Source organism: Pyrus communis, chromosome 1, assembly GCF_963583255.1.
Source record: "Pyrus communis chromosome 1, drPyrComm1.1, whole genome shotgun sequence".
NCBI lineage: Eukaryota > Viridiplantae > Streptophyta > Magnoliopsida > Rosales > Rosaceae > Pyrus > Pyrus communis.
Window position 1 is genome coordinate 13,072,443 of NC_084803.1, and position 21,085 is coordinate 13,093,527.

Genomic DNA, 21,085 nt, shown 5'->3' on the forward strand with positions numbered 1-21,085 from the left:
TGATGACGTGAGTTCGAACTCCGTTAGTGGCTAATCTAACATCTAACCTAACAAAATTTATGTAATGTTCGGGGGTACAATTTCAACTAGGATGATAGTTCGGGAGTTCAAACATCAGTTTTACCATATATACAAATAGTAGGCGCATGGGTCTTACAAGGACACTGCTGAGTAAATCTAATCATCTCATGGCACTTCACATTCGTCCGGAAAAACTTACCCGCAGCATGTTGTATGAAACATTGTCCCGGTCTCTCTGTGACGCTTCAAGAAATATAGGTATTCAGATGAGCATTGCTGGTGGAAATCTTTCTAGGAAGATCTTCCTCAGACTCACTATCATCCGAGTTAAAGTAAGCAAACAAGGACCCTGGAGACCAAGCTTCCGCTTAGTTCCGCTTCTAAGATAAACCTAAACACCTACCAAGACAACATTCTTCAACATTATCATCAAAAAGAAAAAATCAGAGCGAATCCAACTCGCTTCCTGTACATTATACACACAGTAAGAATTTTTGGGGCTAACCAATTGTCGAATTCATGTCAATAATCACATAGTTCTGGAATAAGAATCAAATGTAAAAACGAAGGAATAAGAGTCAGTAACGCAACACAAAATCAGGTATCTGAGGATCCATTTACTTGATCATAGTTAGTTCATTTATATCAAAAGAGTTCCACTCCCCTTTTTACGGGTGTTGGAGATAAATTGTAGGTAGGGGTGCTATATATGATTCCACTCCTGGGAAATGTCTCTCTTCTTCGACAAGTCAGAGTTCAAGCTTTGAGTTACCAAACTGGCTCAGTAAGATAGCCAAATCCATACCCTGTACCATAGTAGGCACAGCGGTATCATAAGGACACTGCTTAGCAAATCCAACCTTCCCAGATTTATGTACTTTCTTTATGCAGCGCTTGAACTTCTCGTGGCATTTTATATTGGTCATACCTATAAAACCAACATATTACTAGAATCAGAGGACCTTCAACTACAATCATCCATATACAGACCAGAACCAAATGCCAAGAACAAACAACATTATGTACATAATTCACGACAAACTGCCCAAGCATTGTACTGTCTACTCTATAATATATCCAACTCACGGTTGCACAAAACCAACACATCGACCCACCAATTAAGCACCAAGTTTAAAGTACCTTCTCACAGGGAAATATCCCCGCCGTTTCTATCTCACTCATCATGAGGATGAATCCTTCCTCAGTGTAAGTTAATCTCCCGAGGGAGAGCAGCTCACTGGGATATACATATACTCCCACTCTCCCTAATCCCTATCTCACTCATCACTTGCTAAACAAAAACCAACTTGCTTTGTACAAGAAGTGCCTTACATTATAGCAGAGCAGGCCTAGAATTTAACCAAGTACATGTTGGTTTTTGTTCATCCTTTACGATCCTTCGGCAAAATAAAATCAGAACCATTTCAACAGAACAACAACCAAATAGTTTTTTTTATCATAATTATCCCAATTCATCACTACATTCGAATAATAGAAAGATCGATTCTTTCTGCCATCAAAAGGCCAAACACATTTGACATTTTATTTCCCATTCATCCAAAAATCAAGTTTCCAAAGCTTATCAAATCACTGAAGTAACTGAAACAACCACATTCCAACAACACAGAAAAATGATACTTTTTAAACTTCCAAAATTCCAACAACGAAGAAAAATGATAATTTATACTTCCAAAATTCCAGCAACACAAAAATGAAGTAAAATTGCTACCTTTGTTGCCAACACAATCGTCATGAATCTTGCAGCACGCGTCAAGATCATCGCAGGGCTGCTCTCCCGGGCAGCCGGTCCACCCTACCCCGCAGTACTTCCCGTATCGAATCCCAACCGCTAAGTGTACAAATAACAACAAATTAAAATCAAATATAAATTAAAATACCGAAAAAAAGTAGAATTTTGAGAAATTAACTAGGCAGTAGAGAGGTTGAGCTTACAATTACAGTTCTCCGCCACGCAGATTCGGCTGCAATTCACCTGAAAATTCCAGAAGCCTCATTTTATAAACAATTTACTCAATAATTTTTCCAAATTTGTGGGAAGAGAGGATATTTTACCTCCGAATTATTGTCGGAACAGTGGGCGACGACGGCGAGGGAGAAGATAGCGACGGCGAATGCGGCGGAGAACTGTGTCGTGCGATGGAGGCCGGCGTCTCGCGACATTGACGCCATTGTTGTCGCTCGCGTTTTAGCTTTTTGGGCTCAACGGGTTTACCAGAAATTGAAGCCCTCGGCGCCTTCTCCCCTCGAGAAGTTTCCGCGTAATACTTCTGTCGTTTCCTTGTGTGCAGATCTGTCGGTTTCTCATTCGCCGAATGACGTCGAATGATTTTACAGAAGTGCCCTTCGCTGGTCCCTCGCTGCCGTATTTGTTTTTTTTTGTATTGAGAATGAATCAATTATATAATTTTTGTAATAATAAATCTTTCCTAGATTTGCTTTTGATTTGTGTTGGATTTTGGTTTTGAGGAGATAATTTATTAATAATTTAATGTGTTATTAGCACTTCAAATATTATCAACATTTCAAAATAAATTATCATGCCTTTGTTTTTTTGTGATAAAACAGTATTGAGGGTTAGATTAAATCATACAATGAAGGATCAATAATTTCGTTCTAAACTCGCTACAACGTTTTTTCCAATATTAAATTGGTACATTAATATTGTAATAAAAAATGATAACCACACATTCTTTTTAGCTTTCTCACACACCCTTGTTTAATCTTGTCTGTTATTTTCGTTTAATTTTTCAATCCGACAATCAAGAATGAAGAGGGATGCGTAAAAATCACCTCTATAATAAGGAGGAGCACATGATAAGTGACTATAAGCGATGGAGTGCTCTGTTTTGGATACTAACAATAGCTCCAGAAAAAATTATACAACTATTAAGGATAGCCATACGTGAAAATCAGTTAACAGAAGTATAATGCCAAAGTAGAATGGTTGGTTTCCAACTTTACTTTCTAGCCATCGGGGTTCGACGCCCCCCTGATGCGGAGCGTCAAACAAGTCAGAGTGATTCCAACAAGAAATACAAGCTCTATTGATGGATAACCGAACAACATTCATGATTCCGGAAAAAAGATAACCGAACAACATCCCATTCAAGTTACTTTCAAATACATTTGATTATTATGGCTGTCAAACTTGCCCACCGATTTCTCAGCTTCAAAAATTCGTCTAGGAAAACGAAAAATTTCAAGTACAGTACTCGCGGTTCAGATCAACCACAAATGACGAGAAAGGCTTGCACGTGCAATTCCTAGAAACATTTTACCTTATGGTTGCTCTTAGACATAGTAACCGGTGAAAGTAAATCCCCTTCCAACAATCTCACCGGCACAAAACCATGCAAAGCATTCCAGCCCAAACAAAGCAGCAATTCCAGCATCTTCAACCTTCAACTCCTTCCTATTCTTCCACAAATGCTTGACATAATCAACTTCCTTCCAGAATGACTCGGTACGACCAGGAATACTGTATGTAGTGGAAAATGAGTCAGTTATAGTCATACAACTAAGATGTCGTTGCAATGAAAAAGAATGAAAAATAGGCATCAGATGCGGTATCAGATGCATTTTGAATTGATGGTTTCTAAGTTGCACAAATATAGCCGAGCCCTTATGAATATCAAAATCAAACCATTGAGTTCCCATGAAAGATTGTAATTCAAGGACGTATCCAAATCATTCAGACTATTGTAATAAGTTCTAGTACCACATCCTGGATCTAGAAAGCAAATCAGTAATTGAATACCCAGTGCTAGACCATATGCAACATGAACAATTCCTATTAGTCTCAACTCTAGCAATAATTTTTTTCGCTAACTTTTTTCGCGGACCACCTAAAGTTCCAACTAAAAAGGTGAAATAATTTGTCATTATCTCAATAGAAGTACAGATCCTACCAATAAAGTTCCAACTTAAAAGGTCAAATGATCTGTCATTATCTCAATTGATACTTCAACTAGTCCCCGTGTTCCTTGAATGGATCAACATAGACCTCATCCAGTTTCTTAAGCACTTGAAAACTTCATAAAAACTTTTTAGCACAAAGATATAGGAGCAAAGACAATGCACTTTTCTTAGCTTCTTCACAGAGCACATATTTTTATTATAAAAAATAAAAAATAAATGGAGGCAATACAAACAAGTAACCCAATCTACATGCTTCTCCTTCGATTAAAAAATCTGCATCAACATCAAATTCATGTTTCGGAGCTTTAAAAAGTTGCTTTCTTTTCTTTCTTCTCAAAAGAAATCCTACTTAGAGCAGATAAATGAAAGAAATCTAATACGCAAACATGTATTAAAATGTAAACATTTTCTTCATAAAGTTCTAAATTTTGATCCTAATGTTGACAAGACTGTCTCTAAAATCATCTACCCTATCATTGTGCGCGATAATAATGTCTACACAATAATTTTCACTCAATTTACTTATTTGTAGTCATACATTTTAGTTACCATGGTCAGGCTGTTTACATTTTAGTTACCATGGTCAGGCTGTTTAGGAAGTAAGAAAGGTGCTAAAACTTTCAAAAGTAAGACTGCGATACAATGGATCATATCGTCCACATGGATGCAACAAAATACTAGCAGACTTAAATCTTGAAGAGCATTCAGTCAACATATATGAGACTTCTTTAATGGTCTTCACTCTACAACTCGTACCAGAGCCAGCCAAGTAATAACTAAATTCAGTCCTTAAACAAAAAAGGTTCAGAAGTATAACCTAGCAAGTCGAGTGTAAAACAGTTGCTTGGACAACTCATTGCACTTCTCCACAGTTGGTGGGTGCTGAATGTACTGCTTGTTCTGCTCTAACAACTGCTTGTAGTAGGTACCTCCATGTTGGGACACAAATTGTGTTGCTTGACAAGCCTTAGATTGCAACTGACGCAACTTCGATGCCATTGATCCCCAAATCAATCCTAAGTTACAACACAACCAATTACCCAATACAACAATCAGTTAATCGCCCCCCTAAACTAAGTAAAATAACTACAATTCACCAAAAATAAGTAATCTTAGCACCACCCAAAACAAAAATTTCATCATTTTGCACCAAGCACAATAAACCCCTTTTTTTTTATTTTTTTTTCTAAATTTACATAAAATCTAAGTTTTATCAGCCTCAAAGCAGAAAATTGACAATTGGGTATTGAGCTAAACCCTAATCATCGAGATTAAAACAAAATTAAATCAGCAGAAAACTTCATACGCTATAACAAATCAAATCTTTGCATCTGGGTCAAAAATCCCATATCAACCACATAGATTTTCATGCTCCGATTAAAAATTCAAAGCAAAACACCAAAAGGGTCAGTCCTAAATCGCAAGATCTAAACAAGCAAAAGCTTCAGAGCCATGAGAAAAATCAACAGATAGTGAATTGAACCAGGGAGAGCAAAATCTGAAGGGGTTTTACCTTCGCGTTCGTGCTCCTGGATTCCAATGCAAATCCGAAGAGAGAGTGAGACTCTCCAAGTCCTTAGCTTCTCTTTGTGCTGCGGAGCGGCCTGCGTGCTTATGGTAGAGAACGTTTGGCATTCAGAGGTTTTAACATTTGGGCTTTCAGAGGTTTTAACATTTGGGCTTTCAGCTTTCTATTGAGGATGTTCGTGTAATTTTGACCAAAATGTGGGCTCTCGTTTGCCATCTCAGCTAGCCTTCAATCATTTTATCCATTTTGATAGGCCCATTTTAGAATGCCCAAGGCCCATTTGCTCACCAAAAAACTGCATTTTGCTAACTTGCTAAGGGCTCGTTTGAACACACATAATATAACTAAGAACGCTTTTGATGAAAATGATTTTAGAATCAAGCCTTAGTAAAAGTTCAAGTGGGTCCTAAAAAAACAATTTAAGTGCTTCTTCCAAAAAAAACACTTAAAGTGCCTTTAGAACTCAAAATTCATTTTACCAAAAGCGCTTTCAGTCATTTTAAAAGTACGTCAAACGAGCCCTAACTTTTTCAACACCCGTCAAACTCATGGAGGTATACAACATCATGAGTTTGCAAAGGCAGAAATCAATGACGATGATGTTTGATGATGTAGATGCCCATGCCAATGCAATGTTCCAATAACAATGACATTTCTAACTTACAAATGGACAGTTAATATAGAATTTTGGATGCAATATTTACATATATTTAATACAATTAGTATCTCAACGGTTAGATGGTGATTGTATTATATATATATATATATATATATATTCATATAGATTATATATGATCTTTAGATGATGATTGTATTAAATCTATGTAAGCATTGTAGCTAGTTCCATTAATGTGAGCTTTAAAAAAATAAACAAACTCGTGTGAATTGAAGATGACGCATATCGACATTCATACTAAACCAAGCATAAGTAGTAGCCAAGCATCGCCTTTAGTTTCATGATCGACCATCACCCAAGACTAATCATTTGCAGTGTTTGCCCAACCAATTTTTTTCATTTTTCTTTCTTTCAAAACAGCAGCTTGAGAACTCCAGCATGCATGACAATGACGAGAGAATCAAGAAACCAGGAGTTTGGAACTTCAATAAAATAAAACCAACCAAATAACCTAAGAGAAATCGAGAACTGTCACGTCCCGATCCGGACCCCCACCATATCCCTGGCTCGACTCCACCATAGCACGATATTGTCCGCTTGAGAACTCAATCGAGAACTTCCTAGTGGGTCACCCATCATGGAATTGCTTTTGCGCGAACTCGCTTAACTTCGGAGTTCCGATGGAACCCGAAGTCAATGAGCTCCCAAAAAGCCTCGTGCTAGGTAGAGATGAGAATATACATATAAGGCTTACATGATCTACTCCCCTGGGCGATATGGGATGTTACAATCCACCCCCCTTAGGGGCCCGACGTCCTCGTCGGCACACTTCCAGCCAGCGATCAGCTCTGATACCAAATTGTTACATCCCAACCCGGGCCCCCACCACATCCTAAGCTCAACTCCACCGTAGCACGATATTATCCACTTTGGGGCCTGACCACGCCCTGACTGTTTTGTTTCTGGGAATTCAGACAAGAACTTCCCAGTGGGTCACTCATCATGAGATTGCTCTCACGCGAACTCGCTTAACTTCGGAGTTCCGATGGAACCCGAAGCCAATAAGCTCCCAAAAGGCCTCGTGCTAGGTAGAGATGAGAATATACGTATAAGGCTTCTAAGATCCACTCTCCTAGACGATGTGGGATGTTACAAGAACAAGGAGAGAATAGAACCGGAAGGCAAATCAAAACAAAAAAATGTGGCGTTTGCACATTGTGTGCTATAATATGTGGTATTAAAATGTGATACGAGTAGCATAATAGTAATATTGTTCTAAAATCTTTAACTGTAATGCTATTAATATATGTAAGTTTTGTTTTGTATACAAAGTAAAACCAATATAGTAACCTTTTTTTATTCGAATTCATAACAATCACACGGTACAACAACGCAGGATAAATGGATAAAACAAGAAACCTTTGGTGCTTAAAAGAGCAACAAATATAGTAATTGTTAAAAGTATGCATTCTGCGTTGAAAGAAAAAATTATTTGTATGTATTTGTTTGTAAACAGCTAATTTAATAGGGGCCACTTCAATTATTTTACTAATTCCCCTCAAAGATTGGTCTGACAAGTAAACCTGTGGCCATGGCAACCATGGCCATTGACCTTCATTTTTAGAAGCGGTCAAAGGGACCTTGTATTTCTTTATTTAAACTCCTCTTTACATTGTCAATTAATTTAATAATAGAACACTGAAACCATACATTTTTATTTGGTAAAATCATTCTAAAATTCTCCATTATAAACTCTTAAATACATTACTTAAGGGAATTGGTATTGACGCTCCAAATTTCTCATTCTATACTCCAAAATTTCTATATTTATAAAGAAAAATACACTTGTGAGGAGTGTAGAATGAGATTTTTGAAGTGCTAATAACACTTCCATTACTTAAATAGAGAAAATAATCTAGAGACTTAATAAGAAATATACAGATACATAATAGTAAACTTCATAATTTCTATCTAAAATGCGATTGTAAAATAAAATAATACATAATCAAATAGAAACTAACAAAGAACGAGCTGCCCTAATTTTTACTTTGGAGATGAGCTGCTGGAGGTTTCTTTCTTAAGAAAACTAATGAAAATAACTTCAAAATCTTGAGTTTTAACCAAAAATCATCTTATAACTTTATTTAATGATAAGGACAAGAGAAAGAAAGAAAGAAAGAATAATATATATATATATATATAAACCTAACTATAGGCGCATGCAAAGAGCACCCATCCAATCCTTTAGTTGCATAACCCTTTGACATAATCCAAGCATATTTTATTCTTCTAAAATTAAAATTTCAAATTGAAGAGGGGAAGCACATCTGGGGCAGTATGGTTGAGAGGGAGTTGGCCAGGTGTGGGTTGGGATAGTTGGGGGTAGGGGTGGGGCAACATCATTAACAACATCTTTGGACTCATCACCCATTTTTCTAGTAATGGTATTGAGCTATTAGCCATGCATGACTTTAACGGCGTGGATGTTAATCTCTATCATGTTTTTTATTTATTTATTTATTTTATAATCTTTTTATTGAATTATGGTGAAAGAACTTGAAAATCTAGGACGAGCATCTACCGTTAAGTTTTATAAACAGTGTAGTATCATTAAGTTTCATAAACAGTGTAGAAAGTTTCATAAATAGTATAGTACCGTTAAATTTTATAAACAGTGTAGTACCATTAAGTTTTATAAACAGTGTAGTAAGTTTCATAAGCGGTGTAGTAAGTTTTATAAACAGTGTAGTAAGTTTCATAAGTAGTGCAGTAAGTTTCATAAACAGTGTAGTAAGATTCATTAACAGTGTAGTACCATTAAGTTTCATAAACAATGTAGTAAGTTTCATAAACAGTTTGTGTGAGAGTGCGCAAGTCTGTGTCTTTTTTTTTTAATATTAAAATTATGTCTTTTTCATTAAAATCTAAGTTTTTTGTCATTTTTATTAAAATTTAAGATTTTTTTCATTAAAATTTAAGGTTTTTTTTTTCATTAAATAAAGTTATACCATGATTTTTTATTAAAATAAACTTAGTTTAAGCCATTTTCATGAAAGTTCTCTTTTTTCTTTGCTTAGCTGTAAATTGTGTTTGTGAGTGTTGCCTACAGTTATACGTGGCTTCACTTTTGTTATGGGTTTGTGTTCCTTAGTTTCGGATCTTTCACCATTGTTTTTGAAAATCCGCTATACGTGAGGGGGGACGTTTTTTAGAAAGAATTTCACATTGATGAAATGAGGGACTTTACATGTACTTATAAGCAGTTGACAACTCTCCATATTGTCAATTGGTTTTACGGTGGAACCTTAACTTTCTTCGGAAGCTAGCTAGGTATTTTTGTTACACATATATATACATGGAGTCGAGATATATACTTGTTGAGATCGCGTCTCTAATTTGTGTAGATTATAATCAACTAACTTGGCCATGGAATAAAGACAATTTAAATACATGGGTATAAGAACTACAAAGTGGGCCTCGAGGTCGTGAGAATCCATGTGCAAAAACGCAACAGCCAGCATGAGATTTGCAAATGGTAGATAGACCTTCCTAACATGAAAAGAGAGAACGTGAAATATAGCTACTGACCGTATGACGACTACCAGTTCGACTTCAGCCTGCGTTCAAGAGACAAGTATCAAACAAAATCTATACACAAGATACGGACCTTCAATTTTTTAAATAATCAATGAGAATATTTCCCTATAAAATAAAACCTAGCTAATTTTCCATATTTGTATGGACACGAAACTTCTACTTTGTAAATTTTTAACATTATGGTCATGACTTTCAATTTGCCGCGCGCGATCTAATTTCATTAGAAGTGCAGAATCACTTGCTAGCAGCCGATCGCCATAAACTAAATTAGTTTGCTATATCAACTACGTATTAGTGAATTAGATAGGTAGATGATCAAGAAACCATGTCAATTGTCAAGCTCTTTTGCTAGGAAGGTGTTTCACATTCCCAAGTGGATTCCAACTAATAACAGCGCAGCCAGCATGTAATGGAAGCACACCAGAAATTAGGGTTCTTGTACTTTTGACAAGGACAAGTCAATAGGACTGCCTAAAATTGCTATTTTTTCAAGCATCACTCTCTAGCTAATCTAAATTAAACAACTAGAAAAAAGTTATGGGGCTCGTATTAATTAATTATTGTGATTGGGATTTTCTTAATCCTTAGCAGCTAATTTGTCAACATCCTCAGAGTAAAAGGCCAAAGATGGTCACTTTATGTTGCTCATTAGGACTACAAACCACATGTTAATTTGTGTAAATTTGGCTTTTGCCTCAATAATTTGGCCTACGCTAGGATATAGCTAGTGCTACTGCATTTTGTTCAGCTATCCAAAAACGACCTTGATGATTGTAAGAGTTGGAAACTGTATCAATTTTAAAAGGGATGTGATATTCATACATCCTATTTTACTTCTCATACACCTTTATAATTTTCGGTCGTCGGATTGGATGAATTAAAGAATATCAACGAATAGAAATTAATAAGGGGTGTGTAAGAAGTAATTCGGGATGTGTGGATAATACACCCCTTTTAAAAATGGTCATTTCCAATCAGCAGATTTGGATAGGTGCTATTTTTGTATTTTAGACAAATTAATATATATAGAAAATTTATCTCCATTGACATTGATTAGTTAAAGTGCATGCATGCATTGGATTGGGGACTAAATATGGAAATATTCCAAAATCTTGTAATATGTGGTAATTAAGAAAAGGTCCACATTTTCTTCTCTCGGATGATTTCATATTTATTTCACAAAATTAAAGGAGTATATAGGAAGAGGGTTGAACCATATATAATATCACATATGATCCAATGAGGCAATCAAATTAACGAGGGGCTGGTTTCCTGCAAATTAACGTTAAAGGGAAAAATGGAGCTGGTATTTGAAACCTAATCAAAGACCAAATATCTTCGTGGAAGATATAAAACCATTGTGCCACTTGGCATGGAATTTTTTATTAAGAAAAACTAATGAAAAGGGTTTGAAAACTTTGAGTTTTAATGATAAAGACAAAATAAAGGGTAAAGTGAATAGTACCAGGTTTGATTTTTTAGTGTAAAAATGTAGTTTTTCGTTAAAGTGAACAGTATCGCGGGCTTTTCGTTAAAACTCCATTTTTATTATAGTCTTGCTAGGTAAGACCATGGCCAAGATAGAGAGAGAATTGTAGAATATTGGGTAAGATAGAAAGAGAATTGTAGAATATTGGGTAGGTTGAATTGCTGAACTGGTACGTATTAATTAGCTAGGGTTTTGTACTCTGATTTGCAACGAACATAAATATATCCAAAACTTAATTACGAAACTTCATTCTAACCCTAAGTAAAGATGATTTTTGGACTAAAATTATGATCATGAGTAAGATCAAAATTTAATTTCAATCTCTGGATACATTAATCACCTCATTTATTAAGAATGTTACTAGACCAACCCCAGTGTCCTATTTTCCCACCCACCGTAGAAAGTTAAAAATACTTAATACTCTCTCTCCACCCACTTTTATTCCATAAATATCCTAGATACAATCAACATTATCCGACTCAATTCGGCAGCAACCTCTTTCCCACCAGAAACATTTTTTTCTCTCTGGAATTTTGGAGGGGAAGGCCTTGACGTGCCCCATTTTGACTAGGAGGAGGAGGATGAGCTACATCCACGACAACATCCACGGTTGAAGTTGAGTTTTATTATTTGTGAGTTCGTTTGAGATGGAGGAAGGAAAAAATTAGGTTGAAGTGTCAAGCCGATGGAGGATGGCTGCCGTCAAATTGGATGGGGTGGGTAGCTCATGGATGTGGGGAGTTGGTTGCTGGGCTCTTCGTTTTTCTTCTAAATTTTCAATTTTTCACTTTTTTTTTCTTTCAATTATACCAAAGCAGCAGCTAACAACAAAATGAATTCAAAGAAATTGGGTCTTTTTGGGTTTTGCAAAACCAAAGAGAAGAAACTGGTTAGAATTATGGATAAGAAGATTCGTGGGATGCGAGTTCTAGAGAGTGGAGCTGGATTGTGAGAGGTCTGAAAAATGGAGGGAGAGAGAAGGGTTCTAGATTATTTAGGTATTTACGTCATTTGACATAGGGGGTAAACTTGTCATTAAAAATAAATTAATAAAGGGGTGGGGAGATAGGATTGGAGGGTGGGATTAACAGCTCTCTTTATTAATTATATTTTGATTTTTTAATTATTTCTCTTTTTCTTTCTAATTTTAACGTATTAATTATTTTTCATTATAATTATTGTAACATCTCACATCGTCCAGGAGAGTGGATCCTGCAAGCCTTATATGTATATTCTCATCTCTATCTAGCACGAGGCCTTTTGGGAGATCACTGGTTTCGGAGTTCATTGGAACTCCGAAGTTAAGCGAGATCGCGTAAGAGCAATCCCAAGATGGGTGACCCACTATGAAGTTCTCGTGTGAGTTCCCAAAAACAAAACTGTGAGGGTGAGGTCGGTGGCCAAAGAGGACAATATCGTGCTACGGTGGTGGAGCGGGCCCGGGATGTGGTGGGGGCCCGGGTCGGGATGTGACAATTTGGTATCAGAGCCAATCCCTGGCCGAAAGTGTGCCGACGAGGACGTCGGGCCCCTAAGGGGGTGGATTGTAACATCCCATATCGCCCAGGGAGTGGATCCTGCAAGCCTTATATGTATATTCCTATCTCTACCTAGCACGAGACCTTTTGGGAGCTCACTGGCTTCGGAGTTCATCGGAACTCCGAAGTTAAGCGAGATTGCGCAAGAGCAATCCCAGGATGGGTGACCTACTGGGAAGTTCTCGTGTGAGTTCCTAGAAACAAAACCATGAGGGCGTGGTCGGAACCCAAAGCGGACAATATTGTGCTACGATGGTGGAGCGGGCCCGGGATGTGGTGTGTGAAAAATGTTAAATATAATGGGAAACATTGAAATAAATACACATTAATTAATTTGAATTAAGGACAAATCAAGAGACTATAATCAATATGTAATCTAATACCAAATTTTTATTAAATTTCAATATTTTTCAAGGATTAAAGTTATTAAAAAAAAAACCCTACTTATTGTAATATAATAATTAGTGCTTCCAAATTCGCCTATGAACACGTTTTGTGAACCCCATATGAGTACCTTTTGAGACATAATCCGAACTTGGGCAAAGCCGTGTTGACTAATGTCTGCACAATAAAACATGCACCATCTGTATTATCCTCATGACTATGCACAAAATGCGATCCGCAGCCTTACATTCTGTAGCTCTCTGTATATTTTCTTAATGTTGTTTCCTTTGGTTGCAAACAGTAAAATGTGATCCATGTGCAGTAAAAATTAATCTAAAAATTTCAAAAGACGGCACGTTAATTTTTTCTTGAAAAAGATAAGAATGTCCTTATTAAATGGGTAGGGATACAAATATTCTCACGAGCAACTTAGTATCTCTAGAGGTGACGACAATTGCTCAAACCTCCCCTGCTTGTGCCATGGAAAAATCAAAGGCATTAAAGATATGATTAATTACTAAATTCTATTTTTAATACATTTCCAATTCAAGACAAACTCCATCAAGTAAGGAATCCTAACACAATCAATTATGGATGTTTCCATCAATATCCCAATATATTATCTCCTAATTAATACCTTGGGAATATTATTTCCTCATTTATCCAACGGATGACACTAATTGGCCAATCGGATGCCGCCATGTGCACTGGCGGATCCATATAGGGACCTGGGAGGTCCTGAGACCCTTCGGAAGCCCGAATAAACACTTTTGATCAACCTTTGGGACCTTCCAACAATTTGGGCAGGTGCAGTGGAGAGGCTTGTTGCCTCCATGAATGTGTAGGCAAGAAGAAGATGTTTTTAATTTTCATTTTAAAAGACCTAGCCAAAACCACAGCGTTTTTGAGCCAGGTAATTATAAAAAATTTAAAAACTAAAATATCTCTGTTTTCTCTACAAAGCCCAAGAACCCCGGTCTTTTCCAGTATCCTTTAGCTGCCTAATTTTATTTCTTCCAAATTCATGTAAGTTTTTTAATCCTAGAATCTAGTTCCAGCTCCCAGTTAATAATATATATGTTACATTTCCAAATTTTATCTTTATAGAGTCACTAATTGCGTTATGTTGCTGAGGAGAATTTGTTGGTTTATTACCTTTGAGATTAATCTTGGTTTATTCAATGAACCAACTTCAATAGAAAATAGTGATATGGAACCAAATTAGTTTTTTTTTTTTTTTTTTTTTTGGAGCTTTTATGTTGGGATCCCCCGATCTTGAAATCCTGGATCCACAACTGCCCATGTGTAGGGCAAAACCCTAACCCTATGGTTGTCCACTCTTCCCTATAAATACCTTCATCTCCACTAAATTTTGGTAAGCTTTTGCTACGCATACAAGCCTAAAACTCACTCTTTTCAGAGATACTGACTTATGAAAGCACCAATTTGTGGTAGCAAAAATCCGCCAAGTTTGCTTTTGGAGAGTTCGCTGAGATTTGTGTGCAGCTGAAGGCTGACCTGCTTAAGGACCTTGATGCTTGCGCCAAGTTTGTTGACAGTGTCGGGAAGGTAGTTCGTTTGGATTTCTTTGTGAAGCATCATGCTAGCAAAGTCTTCTGCATAATAACGAGCAAAAAAATCTTTCTCAAGCTAGCAGGATGCTTCGCAAAAGAATCCGAATGAATTACCTTCCCGACATTATCAATAAACTTGGAGCAAGCATCAAAGTCCTTAAGTAGTCAGTCTTCAGCATCACACAAATCTCAGAGAACTCTTCAGAAGCAGACTCACACTCCCACTAATGCATCATATATGTCAAAAGCCATCAAGAAATCAATTTATTTTCTTTTCTGCATTTCATCAGTGTTCTATATTTATTTATGTTTTTTTTTCACCTCGCTTGTATTTATTATTGAATATGTTGAAATTAAATTATTTTTCTACATGCATTTATGTGACAAGAATGACCTTTTTATGGAGGAATTTTCTGTCTTAACCATGTGCCTTTTATTCTTCTCAATTAAACGAATGTGATCTGTTTGGGTAAATAATAACGACGACATTTTAAAAAAAAAAATCGATTCGTTCAATTTTATAATCATAAGTAAAGAAAATTATGCGGAGAGAAAAAATGGTGTGTGATATGACATGCATTTGTGAGTATGCTTTTCATATATATATATATATATATATATATATATATATATATATATATATATATATGTGTGTGTATTTGTATATGTATATATTTCAAGTTTGTACTTCGAAGTGTGATTCAAGATGATGACCTTCACGCACACAGGCTTGACAGTAATTAGATATTATTATTTTTAAAGAGGGAGAAAATTTTCAAATTATTACAATAATTTATAAAATTGGAGAATTTCGAACCCATGACGTATGATTAGAAACTCAACATCCTATCCATTAGTGTATTGAACCACATACAAAGAATATTGTAAGACACAAATTGATCAGTCACACAACACCATGATTGTTTCTGGTTTAGAAATTCCTCTATTATTTAAATTTATATATATACTAAACGCCTAACTTTTCAATTAATTCCCTTTGTGTCCTTTTTACTGTTCATTCGCCAGTGTTCTTCCAATTTTACCCTTCAGTTGCTCTTCAAATCTTGCTTTTTTGATCTTTTACACAGTAAAATGACGGTTTTGGCCCTCTGCGTCCAATAGAAGTCTCTCGACTCCTGCCTCAGAAACACAAGTGGCTCTTCACGAGACTTCTTTCTACAGTAATGGTTCTATCACCTGGCATGTTTAGCATAGTGACGCGTGTTGAGCGGGACGCGTGTCACTTTACTTATCTCCTCTTTCTCTGCTTTTGCTTCCGCCTTATTGTTGAAAACCAATGCATCTGGTGTCGGTTCGAATATAACTTCAAGCCCAGAAAATGTATGGTTTTCTGGTCTCCAACCGATCTTGAGGAAATGGTATGCTATCGAATCTAATTGACGATTTTTTTGTATGATTGTTTGTTTTTGAGATTGGGATTTGGGATTTGGAATGTTCGGGTTTTGGGATTAATTTGTTTGGTTTTTGTGTAGATACAACTCGGCAACGACAGGTTGATCACATCCTGAGTTTTCCGACTGATTTATTCAATCCTATCGGTTCTGATTTTTTTCCCTCCATAGTTTCTCCAACACCATCTGCCTTGCTCTCATCACAACTTCTTTCAGTTCCTCAGGTAAAGTTTCCACCTTTTTTTCTTCAGCAAAATAACAAAGGATTCCAAATTTATTGAACAAATTAGTGATTTTCTGTTGAGTTTTTTCTTCAAAATTTTTATTTTAATTTTTTTAATGGGAATAGGTGGAATGGTAAATGTGAGTTTCTCTTACCGTTCTTCAGAGGGAAGAGCTTGAGAGACAGTGGACTCTTCTGCTATTCCTCCCCAATCACTTTTATCAATCTGCACAACCCAAATTGAGAGACGGTGCTCTTCCCTGAGGTATGAAAAAGCTTTGAATTAATTTGAGTTGTGCAGAGGAAACGAATAATTAAGAAAACAAATTGAGTATGTTATGAATAGTATTTTTTTATTCAATAAAGGCACAAGTCCTATAGGACAGTGACTGTTTGCTTTTAGTAGTCCTTGAAGTTATAGCTTGCTGATTCGTTCCGCCATTTTGTTTATTGTGCAAGTACTGTGTTGTGTCATTCTTTCCGCTTATGTCATGCTCAATTTCATCCTCAATTTCTCTGTTTCATTCTTTCTGCGTATTAGCATTTTCGATGTCTACATTTATAAATAACGTATACCACCTCTTATTTTAAAGGTGATCAAGAAAATAAAACAAATGCCCCGGGCGACTGACATCTAATGCCATGTAAATTTACTTGCAGTTTTGTAGCGGAATGAAGATAGATCCTATCCGAAGTCTATTACCTTTTGAGTTTAATAAGAAAATCAGAGTCCGTGTATGCAGAATTTGGAGACCTAAGCTTATAGGAAAAGATAATACATTTGGTGGTCTTCAATGTCTATTGGTTGACGAAATGGTAAGAATTTTGTTTTTTCAGGTTTTCAATTTTAAATTGTGGTTATGATTTCTAACTTTTGCTCTGATGTATATCATTTTATCAGATTATAATTTTTGCCTTTAAATGATGTGCTGTTCATATTTATATGCCTAATTTTTTGAATTTATTTTTAATCATGTAGAAAGATGCAATTCATGCCTCTGCAAAAGAAATTGATTATGAGTATGTTGCTCCAAAAATTAAAGCTGATCATGTTTATGAGATCACTCGCTTTTATACCAGTCGTTGCAAAACGTCCTACAAAATTGTCCCACATGACGCGCAAGTGTGCTTCAATACAAAAACAAATTTTGAAGAGTTGCCAGGTGTTCATCCAAATATTCCCTCACATCGGTTTTACTTACTTGATTATTCCCAACTGTCTTCTCGCATGGATCAAGTTGATATTCTCACAGGTAACTGTATATATAGAATCAAAAAATTCAGTATAAGTTTAGTTTCATATTGTCAATTTTGAGATCTGACTACACTTTTTGGACAAATTTTTAGATGTTATGGGACGCATTACTGCAGTAAAGCCTTTGGAGGACAGAATGATCGGCAATGAGAGAACGGAGAAAATATGCGAGGTTAAGTTGCAAAATATCAGGTAAACAGTTTATCCAAACATCTAAATTTCTCAAAATTGCTGCACATCTTATTCAAAATACTAATTTTTTCTTAATACTCATTCACTTAGGAAAGAAGATGTTAACCTAACATTGTGGGGTGACACTGCAAAGACCTTTGATTTCGAAGCTTTGGAACACTTGCCACCACCAGTTTTGGGTGTTTTTACAAGCCTTAAAGTTAGACAATTCAGAGGTATGAAATTTATCACTTCTATTTTCAATTGTTCATATTTATTGTATAAAATAATGATTTAATTGCTCATCGATAAACAACTAGGAAACATCGTGCTGAACAACAGTATTTCCACAATGATTTTCATCAATCCAGACATTCCCGAGGCAACACCTTACAAAGCAATGTCAGTTCCTAAATTTCAAATACTTTAAAATATTTTTTTTCATGTTTAAATTGATTATGAGGGAAAAACTATGGATATACCTGTTTACTGATGATATGCATATAAAGATGAAATTGTTATTTCAATTAAACACATCTGGAAATACAATGTTTATATATTTATTTTAGTATACATGTTTCTATAATTAAAAAGGCTATGATCTTGCTTTTTTTGAGTGTAAGTTTGATCAAATAATTTGCTACAACTAGCTAAAATTGTAAATTACAAAGTAGCAGACCTTTTTTGTAATATTGTGAACTTATGCAAGCTAAGTGCAAACTTGGAAAGGTTTGTCAAGTTTATGAAAATTGTTTAAAAAGTGGTTGTTGCTGCTGTACAGTAGATGAGGTGGAATTTGTTTCCCAGTAAGGTCAAAATATTTGATTTTATAAACACAAGCCATGTTTGTATATGCATTACATAGTCATGCAATAAATCTATAGAAGTATGAAAATTATTCTTTCAAATTTCTGATGATGTAATATTTTAAATTTTCATTTTCAATTGATAAATGCTTAATGAATACGTTAGTATCCGTTCATGGTTTGGATTCTTATACTATTTTATTTGAATACAAAAATATATGCAGCTTTGTTGGTCTGGTTCATTCTGTAAAAATGTTGTCAACATCAGCAAGGCAACTCATGGGACCAGAACATTTAGAAAACACTGAAAAAATGTCTGTTCAAGATCTGAATATTTTGGATCCAGATTTGTACAAGGTAAACAAACTTTTCTCAATGTTTTAGAAATCAGATATGTGCACCTGTTGTGATACTAATACGCATCGTTTATTGTTAAATAAATTATATTCCTCATATGATATATGACAAATTAGTTAAGTACATATCATTCTTAGATATCCATATATTAATTACTGTCTGTAAATATATTTCAGAGCACTTCAGTCTTATGTAGAGCAGCTGTTACACGTTTTGACACGCATGCTGGATGGTGGTACAAAGCATGTCCATGCTGCTACAAACAACTCAAAAAAGATGAAAATAATGATATGCTAATTTGTGTAAAGCACGATGTTCAAACTCCCCTTCCCTGGTAAGTCAAATGTTTATAACAAATTTCATAATATTTAAGTACCCTCTCCTGGTAAACCAAATGTTTATAATTAATTTCATAAGCTTTATACTTAAATATTGTTCTTCATATGCTTAGGTTCAAAGTAAATTTAATCCTCGAAGACGCCAGCGATGAGACCAGTGCTATCATCATTGGTAAACCGGCTGAACGTTTATTTGGAACTTCATGTTATGATTTAGTTGTCGAAAAAGGATTTACTGATCAACAAGAGTTACCATATGCAATTCTCCCATGTCAAGGGCAGATTAAAATTTTTCAACTTCGATTTGGACATTTGAAAAATGATTGCAACAGAAATGATCTTTTGATCCAAGCGATTTTCGACGACAAAATACAAGCTGTTCAATCAAGTTCCAAAGCTTCTTATGAATCACTGGCTGAATTTGAGGAGGAAGATACGACAGCTCAGAATTTTTCATCTACCCCACCACTTTTTGATAAAGAGTTAAAAAATATCTTTGCCACCGTTTCACCCACTGTTGTCACACCATTGCCTACGAAAAGTTTAATTCGGAAGAGTCTTTTCAGCCCTGAGAATAGAAAAAAACACAAAAGGTAAGAGTTTTCACTGGAACTGTCTCATTTGTATCTATACTTTCAAATAACATGATATTTACTAATGTATTAATCTCTCTTCTGTTTATATTGATTTAAGGGAAACTGAAATTACCGAAGAAATAGATGAACAAAGTGCTTCGGACGCTGAAGATTTTCCCATCAAATCTCTCAAGAACAAGGTGTCTCCAAGCAAATCTGAAGTAGTGTAAGCTTCCAAAACCCAGTATGTTACATCTATTTGTTATTAATGCTTTAACTATTAGTTAGGTCCCATAAGTATGGTTTTACTTTGTGGTCAGGACTATTGAGATGAAATTTTGTTATTAGGTTCCCAACTTAGTGAAAACATAAGAAAAAGCTCAAATGCTTAAGTTTATATTTGTTTAGAGTTGCACTTGGATAGGCAGAATTTGTTAATTTTCGTTTTTGTCCATTTATTCAATAAGTAACTACTGAACTTGGAATTCGCACAAAGGTCACAACAAATATTAACAACTAACAAATACTGAAACATTTGGCTCTTCCCAGAAAAGCAAAATAAGATTTTGTTCTTCTTTATTGTTGTTTATTTTGATAAAGCTTCTAAAACATTTGGATCGTATAGTTCTTTTTCTACAAAGAGAATTATGATCCATTCAAACTTAAAAAGGAGCAAAGTAGCGAACACATTAGTTTGACCATCTACCTTAACCAATATCAGACTATCAGTCATTGTTAAGTTTAATTTATGAAGGGTGTTCGCTACAATTCTCACACTGGATTACATTTTTGTTGGTTAATTTTCCCTTTTAATCATATTGCTTATACAAGGAATGTAATTTCAATCTACAGCAAGAACAAGTGCAAAGATGACTGAGGTTCTTTGTAACTATACTGAACAAATGGAAGATTTTTTGGATGAGCCCAAGAACAGAGAAGCAACATGAAAAATAGAACCATGTGGGCAATTTTTGAAACTGTATATATTTGGGACTTGAAAGTCATTCAGATCTGTTGTTTTTTTGTTGTACATAGAACTTTTAACATAGAGTTAGTAAAATACAGGTGCAAATCAATGTGGGAGACTTTTGGGAGTGTATGTAAATGTAACTTGGAAACTTATTTTACCCTGTTTGTTTAGTTGTGCAATTAATTTATAAAATGTTTTGAAATGAATGTGTTGATTTGTGTATACTAATATATGTGTAGCAACATCATGTTGAACTTTGTCTCAAAGATGCATAAAATTATTGTTCATACCT

General features: G+C 35.3%; 3 protein-coding genes and 1 long non-coding RNA gene across 4 annotated transcripts; 2 read left to right on the top strand and 2 right to left on the bottom strand.

Moving 5' to 3' along the window:
• Positions 1-618: 618 nt before the first annotated feature.
• On the bottom strand, positions 619-2,297 carry LOC137747517 (probable phospholipase A2 homolog 1). Its single transcript, XM_068487646.1, has 4 exons — positions 2,095-2,297; positions 1,975-2,014; positions 1,751-1,870; positions 619-949 (listed from the first exon to the last, which is right to left on the bottom strand). Exons 1-4 carry the CDS (start codon positions 2,209-2,211, stop codon positions 771-773), a joined length of 456 nt encoding a protein of 151 aa, XP_068343747.1. The 5' UTR covers positions 2,212-2,297; the 3' UTR covers positions 619-770.
• Positions 2,298-3,086: 789 nt separating this feature from the next.
• LOC137748967 (uncharacterized) lies at positions 3,087-5,603 on the bottom strand. Its single transcript, XM_068489155.1, has 3 exons — positions 5,474-5,603; positions 4,778-4,976; positions 3,087-3,520 (listed from the first exon to the last, which is right to left on the bottom strand). The coding sequence occupies exons 2-3, from the start codon at positions 4,957-4,959 to the stop codon at positions 3,334-3,336; spliced, it is 369 nt and encodes a 122-aa protein (XP_068345256.1). The 5' UTR covers positions 4,960-4,976; positions 5,474-5,603; the 3' UTR covers positions 3,087-3,333.
• Positions 5,604-17,549: 11,946 nt separating this feature from the next.
• LOC137748023 (uncharacterized) lies at positions 17,550-19,248 on the top strand. Its single transcript, XM_068488147.1, has 6 exons — positions 17,550-17,574; positions 17,669-17,768; positions 17,859-17,983; positions 18,068-18,149; positions 18,778-18,910; positions 19,087-19,248. The coding sequence occupies exons 1-6, from the start codon at positions 17,550-17,552 to the stop codon at positions 19,246-19,248; spliced, it is 627 nt and encodes a 208-aa protein (XP_068344248.1).
• Positions 19,249-19,754: 506 nt separating this feature from the next.
• Positions 19,755-20,811, top strand: LOC137730235 (uncharacterized). Its single transcript, XR_011068105.1, has 3 exons — positions 19,755-19,841; positions 19,942-20,049; positions 20,676-20,811. It is a non-coding gene; the product is annotated as an uncharacterized lncRNA (long non-coding RNA).
• Positions 20,812-21,085: the final 274 nt, after the last annotated feature.